The 11,568-nt window shown below is 35.7% G+C and overlaps 1 protein-coding gene across 3 annotated transcripts; it reads right to left on the minus strand.

Moving 5' to 3' along the window:
- Nucleotides 1-1,274: 1,274 nt before the first annotated feature.
- Nucleotides 1,275-10,720, minus strand: LOC114460832 (E3 ubiquitin-protein ligase TRIM21-like). 3 transcript variants are annotated; one of them, XM_028442713.1, is made up of 3 exons: nucleotides 10,566-10,720; nucleotides 4,263-4,394; nucleotides 1,275-2,972 (listed from the first exon to the last, which is right to left on the minus strand). In XM_028442713.1, exon 3 carries the CDS (start codon nucleotides 2,961-2,963, stop codon nucleotides 1,380-1,382), a length of 1,584 nt encoding a protein of 527 aa, XP_028298514.1. In that variant the 5' UTR covers nucleotides 2,964-2,972; nucleotides 4,263-4,394; nucleotides 10,566-10,720; the 3' UTR covers nucleotides 1,275-1,379. The 3 variants fall into 3 exon arrangements, with proteins under 3 accessions (XP_028298514.1, XP_028298515.1, XP_028298512.1); XM_028442714.1 differs by lacking the exon at nucleotides 10,566-10,720 and adding an exon at nucleotides 4,868-4,917 and having other exon boundaries at nucleotides 1,275-2,946; XM_028442711.1 differs by lacking the exon at nucleotides 10,566-10,720 and adding an exon at nucleotides 4,868-4,917.
- Nucleotides 10,721-11,568: the final 848 nt, after the last annotated feature.

Genomic DNA, 11,568 nt, shown 5'->3' on the forward strand with positions numbered 1-11,568 from the left:
ATGTTTATTTTAATTTTATTTCACTTCTGGACGGCCCCGAAATGAAACCTATTCAACTTTTGACCTCAGGGTGTGAGGGGGCGCTAGCGCACCATCTGTTGAGAGACGACTTCCGGCATCCATTTTGAAGGCGAAACAGATGAACTGTGAATCAACTGCTATTCATCCACGTTTCAAATACCCCGAGTGTGTGCATCTGTTATTTTGGAGTAATTTGGTGATGCAAAATGGTCAAAACATAAATTTTATAATTACGGCTCCCTCGGTAAGAGCGCGCCACTTCCGGTTCCAGGTTCATGACGTCACCGTGTCACCGGGTTAAAAAAGTCAATATTAAAAATGTTTTTGTACCGCTAAAAGTCATTTAAGTTAATATTTCATGGTTATTAATATTATTCCTGTGATTCCAAACTTCCTATAAATCTCTGGTCAGAATTCACTTCCTCCTTTGTATCCATGAGTGTAGGCGGTGCCTGTGCTGATGGTCGTTACCTTATCGCAAACATTATGCTTCTTCAGACAGAGGAATGTAACGTTTTTGTGAGCGGATGAGTCCACTATGATTATTGTTTGTTCTGCGCAACGGTGAGTGTTTCTTTTCATATTCTACTATGTGCTAAGAAAGATGCTAGCAGCTGCAATGTAAACACACACACACACACACACACACACACACACACACACACACACACACACACACACACACACACACACACACACACACACACACAGTATTTATAATAAAAATATACCAACATTTATACAAAAAGTACACAAAATGACAACAGAAATGCATAAAAATATACAAAAAGGCTAAAAAAAAACAGACAAAATTACTCCAAAATACATACATTACAGAAAAAATACACCAAATAACAAACATGAAAATGACTCAAAATACACATAACTAAATATTTATACAAAAATACACAAAATAACAACAACAATGCACAAAACTACACTAAAAAAGATACAAAAATCACACTGCAATGGCAACAAAAAACTATAATTTTACAAAAAATGCACAAAAACACAACAGAAAGATACAAAAATATGCAATTATACCCCTTATGCTCCCACATGAATGCATACTTCCTACGGGCACTGTACAAGTTTTACTAACCATTAACACATTTTAACTGATCATAAAACATGTAACATGTTTGTACAATGAATCATTTTGTAAAATATTTTTTAAATCCACTTTTATTTCATCACAATCCAAACACCAAATGTGAAACTTCTTTAATAAAATGTTTCCTCCCACTGTTGAGAAACATACATGTTAGGTTGGATGGAGTGCGTAACCAACCTGGAGAAGTGAATGGTTGCAGAGAACCATTGAATCTATTGTTGGTGAGACTTCATCATGACACTGATCATTCACTTTGATTGACAGGACAGATGATCAGAGGTGCTGAGTTTTTACCACCAGCGTTTAAACCAGGACTAAAGTATGGGTGTAGTTTATGAGTGAAGCAGCAGTGAGTGAAGGAGTAGATCAGAGCTGCAGCATCTACATCATAAAAGGAGACCACACCCTCCTCATAGTCCACAAACACACCCACCTTCTCAGGAACACACTTCAGATGAAGAATGACTGAAGGACTTTCACATGCTTTATACACATTTCCATCTCTGAGTGTCACAGTCCAGTAACCATTCTTAGGAGTCGCAGTAATAGATCCCTTCCTGTTGATGGATTCTTTAACCACTCCTAAATCCCAGTCAGTTTTTCCTTTAACCTGAACCTCAAAGTAAAATCTACCTGAACTGAAATTCTGCTTCCCTAAAACATTAATACATTTAGAAAATCTCTTTGGATTATCTGGAAGGTTCTTCTTCACATCACTGTCATAAACTTGTTTTCCATCATCAGACAGGACGAGGTTAGGATGAGCTGTAAGAGGATCAAGAGTCACATCTACTGCAAACTGCTGCAGCCTCTTCATCTCTAACATCTTCATCTTCATCATCTCGTCACTAAGTGTGTCCTCCAGCTGAGCCACAGCTCTCAGCACAGTTCCTTCATATGATGATGGATGGACCATGACCTCTGTCCAGTCCTTGGTGGCTGGAGGAGCTTTCAGGGAGCAGAAGTGTTGGAGGAGGTGGTCTTCAGAGTGGGAGAGCTGCTCCACCTCAGAGCTTCTCTTCATCAGCTCAAAGATTTCCTCCTCCAGCTCTTTGATCAAACCTTCAGCCTCTCTCTCTTCTGCTTCCTGTTGCTCCTCCATTGTCTTCATCAGCTCCTTCAGGCCTCTCTCAACAAGCTCCATCAAAGCAATGAACATCTCCACACCTTCAGCTTTCGCTCTGTCTGCTGCTTCCTTCCTGATCCTCACTGACTCTCTGATCACCTCCAGCTTCTCTCGTCTCTTTTGGATCATCTGCTGAAGATGCACTTTCTTGTCTTCAAACAGATCTTCTCCCAGAGGGACTAACTGGTGCTCCAAAACAGAACACATCAAGCAGACACATGTCTGATCGCTCTGACAGAACAGCTCTAGAGGTTTGCTGTGCTTTGGACACATCCTGGATTCCAGGTTCTCTACAGGCTCCACCAGCTGATGTCTTCTCAGGCCTGATGCTGTCAGATGAGGCTCCAGGTGAGTCTCACAGTAGGAGAACACACAGTCCAGGCAGGACTTCAGGGCCTTCACTTTGGTTCCAGTGCAGACGTCACAGGGAACTTCTCCTGGTGCTGCTGCTTTCTTCTCAGATTCACGTCTGAACTGAGAAACCATCTCACGCATCATAATATTGACCTTCAGCTGAGGTTTAGTGCTGAACACCTGATTACACACGGGACACCTGCTGGTGGTACTGGTGTCCCAGTGTGTGCTGATGCATGTTTTGCAGAAGTTGTGTCCACATGATGTGGTGACTGGATCAGTGAGCACCTCCAGACAGATGGAGCACAGGAAGTGATGTTCAGACGTCCCACTGCAGGCAGAAGACATGTCCACAAACTGAGGGACAGAGACAAGCAGCACATTAACAGGACACTCTCATTGTTGTGGAACGTTCCTTTACTAATGTTTCTGAGTCCATCTCACTGAGATCACCTCTAGTATTTAGCATTGATTCAGTCATCCTGTAGTAATGTGGACAGTCGGCTGTGCCTCAGCAGCTGAATGTAAAAGTGCAATAGTTTGAATGTTTAAGGTTCAAATTAGTTCTAAAGTTCTCTCGTATTATCACTGGAATTTTTCTAAATTATAGGTTAGGTTTTTTACGCATTTTATTTTAATGTACAATCTTTTTTCTTTAAAATAACCAAGATATTGTGTAATAACAGACTGAAGTTTAACATAGCACAAACCTTTAAAGTCTGCATGGACCACACACTACATTTAACAGTGATTTTGTTTGGGAAAACAAATTAAACTAATTATCTTCCTCAAATGTAACTTATAAATACACGTAATTTCTTTGCAACTTGTGATTGAAATTCACAAATTGTGATTAATCGTGATTATTTAGTCATATTTGCAATTGATTGGTTATTTTTTAATCCATTCACAGCTAATTTATATTAAAAAAAAAAATCGTTCCCCATGAGCAGTAGAGACCTTTCTTAGATGATATCACATATCACATGAATTTTAGTGGTGGGTGGTAGATGATGGAAACCAATGGCAAACTGTTTACACATTTAATCTCTAACCTAGAAACTGGTTAGATATATTTGCACTTCAATCCTGTTTTTTTTTTTTTTCAAAATGAACATTACATTTATATCAAACCTCATTTGGACTCCGTAAAATGAAAGTTAAAGATATGGAAAACGTCACGTTACCAAGTCTAAACTTTAGTTCAAGTTATCTTCAATGTTCCTCAAATAAAGATATCTATGTAGTTGTAGATATCTGAGAAGATGTTTGGACTTGGCAGAGGTAGAAAGTTGTTATTCTGTTTGTTTTATTCATTTTTATATTAACTAGTCACGTTTCCTGAGATGCAATTGCCGTTTGCTAAAAAGCAAAAGTGTTGATTGTCTAAAAAAGGAAACAAATGGTTCATCCATTCCTACATCAAATATGTTAGTTTCTCATGTATGAATATAATTTCTCTTTAACTAAAAAAATATGTTAATCTATGGAATTTTCAGTGGAATACTGGATTACAAAAATATTCAATAGCTACAGCCTTGAAACATATTGTAGACAATTATATATAACATGTTTGACGTGAATCCCTGTTTTAAATGTTAACAAAATGAGCTAAATGCTAAAAACAGCTAGAAAATTGTCACTTACCTTTGATATTAGACGTCCTATAATTAAGCCCTTCAATGTTTAAAGGTGTTCCCATAAAAAGCAGCAGAGCAGCAATCCGTCACTTCCTTTCAGCAGCTCAATTCCAATGTTTCCTCAATTTACAATTTATATCTTGGAATAAAACAAAGTAATGATCACATGTTAAATGTGTCACATTAAAATTAATAAATACTTGTTCCTGTTGATTTGAGGCCAGTGAAATATGGGCCTGTCATAATACGTAATAATAATAATAATAATAATAATATGTAGCTTTACATGCAGTGAGACATTCCGTTATAGTTTCTGATGTATATATTATATGCCGCTAACACACACACACCAACACACACACACACACACACACACACACACACACACTGTATATAATGATTCAATTCAGACTAAATGTTAAATGTTAAAATGAACAAAAATGAGCTTTTATGACAAAGTCGTTCCAAACATTGTTGAATATCAGCTCATTCACACAAGATTATCACTAAATATGTAAACACATTTGGATTAAAACAAGCAGTATTTACTCACTGGATTGTGGGAAATCACTAAATGAGTCATTAAAGTTGACATTATTATTAGAAACTCACTTTGGTCTCAAACGTTGCTCACTGATGACATCTGCTGGTCAACGTTAATCAATATTATTAAAGCTACTTTAGTCGTTTCTGACGGTGCAGGAGATTCTGTAGAATGGTGGAGATTCTGCAGCTTTTATCCTAGCCTGAGTTGCCATGGCAACCTGTCAACATTGAGCTTCCATTTTAGCCTGAGTTGACAAGACAACCTGTCAACATTGAGCTTCCATTTTAGCCTAAGTTGCCATGCCAACCTGTCAACATTGATCTGTTCGAAGTTGCCTTTTGTGATTAAATGTATGTCATATTAACATAGGAAGATCAAATATATTAAATTAAATAATGCAAACACACACATTTTACTCCTCATAGTGGATATATGTTGGCCAAAAACTTACATATAAGTCGCTTCATTGTATAAGTCACAGAGGTGTAAAAAGTACTGATATATCCTCAAGTAGAAGTACAAGTAAATCATACATAAAATACTCAAGTACAAGTAAAAAGTAGCTCAATTAAATAGTATTCAAAGTTAAAGTTACTAGTTACTTTCACCCCCACAGTTATTGTTGGTTCTCTTACAGACAGTAAACATATCATTTAGAAACCATAAAAAGGAAAAAATGAAATCTTCCACAATTGGAATCTAATTTATTTTCCACAAAGGCATCTGTATTAAATAAAAGGTTTGTCAAAATGTAAATTTAAAAATAATAATAATAATAATAACACAAATTAATTCAATTCACAATAAAAAAAATTTAAAAAAATGTATCAGGCTCCAAGTATAGATACATTTATAAACTCTAAAACTGAGAAAATAACTGGCATTCAATGCTGTTTTGGCGCTAATCTGATTAGTTGGCTATGATCTATTGCATTACGTTTAATCTGATTGGTGGGCTATGATCTATTGCATTACGTTTAATCTGATTGGTGGGCTATGATCTAATGCATTACATTTAATCTGATTGGTGGGCTATGATCTAATGCATTACATTTAATCTGATTGGTGGGCTATGATCTAATGCATTACGTTTAATCTGATTGATCGGCTATGATCTAATGCATTACATTTAATCTGATTGGTGGGCTATGATCTAATGCATTACATTTAATCTGATTGGTGGGCTATGATCTAATGCATTACATTTAATCTGATTGGTGGGCTATGATCTAATGCATTACGTTTAATCTGATTGATCGGCTATGATCTAATGCATTACGTTTAATCTGATTGGTGGGCTATGATCTAATGCATTACGTTTAATCTGATTGGTGGGCTATGATCTAATGCATTACGTTTAATCTGATTGGTGGGCTATGATCTAATGCATTACATTTAATCTGATTGGTGGGCTATGATGTAATGCATTACGTTTAATCTGATTGGTGGGCTATGATCTAATGCATTACGTTTAATCTGATTGGTGGACTATGATGTGATGCATTTGTTGTTGTTTGGTCATTTCATTTTTTGTAGTTTCACAATGTCTGTTGATCATTTTAAAACAGAAAATAATTCACTCAGTAGCGGTTGGTGTAGAAATGTTTTAAAACGTACTTGTACAAATAAAATTAGTGATTTAGAAATATACTAAAGTACGAGTACCCATCAAAGCAACTCAATTACAGTAATGTGAGTACTTGTAATCCATTACTTTCAGCTCTGATAAGTCACAGACCAATATTTTTAAATGAAAAAGGCATGACTTATATTACAGAATTTACAGTATTTCAGTCAAACAAATATTCACTGCTTGTAAAGCTTTGCTAGCTCTGAGTCTATGATAAATATCTATAATACTTTTCCTCTTTGTTTCAAAAACACCCTAGAGTGGATTAGACAGTTTGTGATGCACTTTTTTACGTTTACATGTGTGCATTAAAGCATGTTAGTGGATTATCCCCCGCTAAACTAGTAGATTAAGGCATCATTAGCAGATAATAGATGAGGATATGCTAACGTTACTGGATAAACATAGCAACACAGCGTTAATCACAAGGTTCAGTTTTAATAATGCCATTATTATACAAATATAGAACATACTTTTAAACGTGATTTATTTTGCTGTAGTAAATTAAATTAATGAATTAGATATAATTTTTGGACATAAAGACTAGAGATGTAACGATTAATCGTAAGGCAGTTAAAAATCGATTCATAGGTATCACGGTTGATATCGATTTTCTGAAAATTGAATCGCAGTACTTTTTTTTTTGACGCCCGTTAATGGAGATTAATCCAGGATACAATTATCTAGATTCATAGCATAGGGTCTTTATTAGGGATGTAACGATTCACTCAACTCCCGATACGATTCGATTCACGATACTGGGTTCACGATACGATTCTCTTACAATTTATTTTACAAAATGGGACTGTAGACAATTTTTTTTTTGGGGAAAAAAACTAGAAAATACTGTACTATTTTCCTTTTATTTTTCATTGTCAAAAGAATTCCTTGATAAACTATTCAAAACAATGCAATTTAACTAAAAATAAATCTTGAATGAAATAAATAAAGGAATAATACAAATGAAAATGAAGCCTATTAATTTAAATTCTGGTTCTATAATAAACAATGTAAAACTGCATAATAGTCATTTTTCTTTTTAAAAGTGCAACTGAAAATGTATTTTGTGCCTTAACAATTGGACGTTTAAAAAAAAAAACGTGATTGCAATGATTTACGTCATATTTGTTTGGACCAGCAGAGGGCGCTGGTAATACAGTGGTCGGTTGGCATGTAGATATCTTGCAGTGAAGAAGAGAAGCTATGCTAGCAGACAGAGCTAATAGAAAAACGTGACTTTTTCAGATATTCAAGTAATATAACAGATTTTCTTTCGGTGCTAAAGGGGTAATGAATCATTTATTAACATATTTAAGAGTAGAAGACGGCCAGACAGAAAGTATTAGTAGACTCCGCCCGCCGCCTACACTTGTGGATTCAATTTTCAGAAAATCGATATCAACCGTGATACCTATGAATCGATTTTTAACTGCCTTACGATTAATCGTTACATCTCTAGTTACTAGTCTAACAGAACGTGTAACTGTGTCCCATCCTGCTGTTCTTTAGGAAGTTAAACTCTGTGTCACATTTTACAACGTATTTACACCAGTTCTTAGTTTTTTTAGCTGGAACGTCTTCATTCATTATCTCTGTTCTGAGTTGTTTCTGGGTTTGTTGCTGCTGTTGGCACTAATCTCACCAGAGCTGCCGCCCAGGCTAATTCAGGTGGCAGTTCTCGCGGCATCTTTTAATTTTTATTACATTAAAATACGGGATATTTACGGAAAAATAATAATACGTGAAGATGGCTGGAAAGAGGGGTAAAATACGAGAGTTTCCAGGCCAAAACGGGATACTTGACAGGTATGTCTTAGATCTCAGTGCAGCCTTCGATACAGTGGATCATCATCTACTGCTGCAGAGACTGGAAAGTGTTTTTGGGATTAAAGAAACAGCGCTGGGTTGGTTTGTGTGTGTGTGTGTATCTGCATTTTGTCATTTTCAATTTGAGTTTTTTAATAACTTTTCAACTTTTAAAACTATTCAGCAGTTCTTAAACCCATTTCAACTTTTAAAATGTTCAGCTTTTTTGTTCATTTTTAGTGAATACCTTCAACTTTTCTGTATCTTTAACCATTTTTGACTCACAGCCCTTCAATGAGTTCCATTTATAGCTTTGACCAACTTCTAGAGTAGAGGGACAGCTTTACCTTCAACTCTTTGTCAACACATTGTCATAACTTGTAAAATATTCAACCTACAGTCCTAATGTTTTTAAAAGTAGTACTTCTATCTGTCTAGCTGCTCACAATAGCACATTTGAATTTATTATTGTTATAAGTTCTATCACTTCCAATGACATAACCATAATTGTTGCTTCTCATTTCAAGTCTTTCATTCCTGTATATCCAGAAACACACAATGTTAGGAGCATTTATAAAAGGATCTATTACTGTATTACCATGCTACCATTTAAACTGTCTCTGACAGGTCTTCATTTATTCATTTATTTATTTTACCTTGTCTGCACATGTTGTCAAAAGTCAACACTACAAGAAGTACAATCTTTTTAAGACAGCAATGCATGGTTTGTTATTACAATGATATAAATGTTTTTATTTCATTGACAGGTCTTCAGGCCCTGAAGTTGTCCTTATAGCTCTAAACACTGAGGACTACCAGGGCCCAGGAACCTGTCTGCAAAGGAAATCTTTATTAACAGCATTTCAAAGAAAATATTGAAATACTTCATTGATGTATCACTTCGACATTTATTTCCATTGGGTCAATTATATACTTGATACATTTTAAATTGCCTCTTTGATCTGGAAAAATCCAGCATCAATACTCACTTTGCAATTGTACACCCTGTGATTTAAGAAGACCATGGATCATCCTAATCCCTGCTCTGGGACACACTGTGTGTCTGAGCTCTAATCTGTCCGTTTGTGTGAGCTGAACACAGGTCTGCCCATAGCAGGGGCTAACTTTGGCTGTGGCTGCTAATTAGGGCTGAATGCCTAATATGTGAATCAGAGTCATGATGTAGCTTTTGTCCCTCTTAAAACTTGTGTACAAAGCTGACCGACAACATGACGGCATCGTATTTTACACTTACCTCCTCAAGATTGCACCACACAGCTTCGTCCATGTCTGCATTTGTCAGCGCAGATATTTCTCCAAGACTTTCCATGACATCTTCCACCAACCTTAAAATATAGTCCGTTGGAGAATTTTCCTCCACATACCGAGATATTGCAAATAACTGTCGTTGAACGCCTCTTCTCAATTCATCCACGTCTCCCATTTTTAACTTTCCCTCCAAGAGAAGAGGAATCATGTGATCAGGTATCGACTAGTCAGCCTGGGCAGAATGACCATTGAATTGACCTTTGCTTTTACCGACAGCTTGAGTCATGAAGTAAAAGACAAAGACAAAACAGAAAAAGCACAAAATGGAAAACAAATATACTACTTTTGTATATTTTTTTCATTTTTGATTCTCATATTTCCACATTTTTATTATTCATTGTTTTTATATTTCCAAATTTGTAATATTGGTTCTCTTTATATTTCCGGGCCGATCCACAAACGTACTTTGCTCAATCCACAATCACAGTTGAGGATTTACACATGATAATTCATGATAAATACACACATAAATGAGAAAACACGTGTGTAAATTGTTGATGTATTTGTGGATCTGAAAAACATGTGAAAATCTGAAAAACAAGTGAAAATCTAAAAAGTACATGTCAAAATTGTAAATATATTTGTGGATTTTAAAAACACATGTAAAAATTGTGAATCTATTTGTGAATGTTTTTGAGACAAATCTCTCCCCATAGTCATCAGTCTGACTGGATGGTCTCAGAAGCCTTTTGGTGAGGTTTTCATAAATAAATGTGTCTAGTTGAATTTTAACACTGCTGGGACTTCACAGGTGTAACTATGACTACTGTATGTTCCCTATAGGACACCTCATGTGGAACATGTATACATACACACTGTGTTTAATGAATAGAGAACACACAGTAAAGTGTGTGTAGAACACGCTGCATGTGGAACATACATTCTATGTAGAAATGAGTGAATAATGTACTGTGTGCTGATAGAATGACTGCATGTATCATCTAAAGTTTGTTTTTTCTATCAATAAATGATGAGCTGCATTACAAAGGGAAACTTACCTCTAGCATAGTAACCGTTGCCATGGTAACGTCTTTCCCCTTCACACACACCATTCTGGCATCTGAAAGCTGGATTAAAGAAGAGTTGGTGTAAATAGTAGATTATGATGGTCAGTCATTTACCAGGTGATCTCATCAATTTATGTTCAAACTACAAAGAAACAAGGCATATAGTAAGTTAACATGTGAATATAACAGAAACAGAAGCCATCTTTGAGGGAGGGTTGAGGAGCAGCCTCCCACTTTGAATGAGGCTGTCCTCAACCTCAATCCCTGCTGTTTTAAACAGCATTGTCTGCCTTCCAATCATCAGTCGGGGGGGGGGGTTACCCTCAAGGGTATATTTCTTAAAAATAAAAGTTTTATTCCAATTTTTTTTTATTTTTTTTTTTTTTCTCGTCAAAAACTTGTTTTTGAAACAGTCCTGGCATCGGTTACTATGGCAACCAGGTTGTTCTTTATTGTCCGTGGGACAATTTTGTCTTCTACCACTCCCCAAGCTATAACCCTCTCTAGCTCCTCCCCAAAGAGGACTTTAAGGGTGATGGGTGGAGTCATGTTGTAAGGGTGGGAGGATCCCTCATTGATTAGTGGGTGGAGCTGAAGAGCCATACTGAAAAGACAGTATTATATTTAAATATATATATATATATATATATATATATATATATTTTTTTTTTTTTTTGCATTTGAACACTTTTTTATTTGATTGAAAATGTTTATTTTTGATTGAAATGATTTTTCTTTTTCTTTTTGATAAGTTGTTTTTTTTTTTTTTTAATTGAATAATAAAGACATCAACCTGTCCAGGGACTAGAAATGAAAATGATCCATGAAACGTTTATGAATGTGTGTTGTTCCTTTTATAAAAATAAATAAATATGATCATTGAAATAACAAACATTTAAAGCATGATTTAAAATGTGTGTGTGTGTGTGTGTGTGTGTGTGTGTGTGTGTGTGTGTGTGTGTGTGTGTGTGTGTGTGTGTGTGTGTGTTCATTG

This window comes from Gouania willdenowi, unplaced genomic scaffold (assembly GCF_900634775.1).
Source record: "Gouania willdenowi unplaced genomic scaffold, fGouWil2.1 scaffold_7_arrow_ctg1, whole genome shotgun sequence".
Lineage (NCBI taxonomy): Eukaryota > Metazoa > Chordata > Actinopteri > Blenniiformes > Gobiesocidae > Gouania > Gouania willdenowi.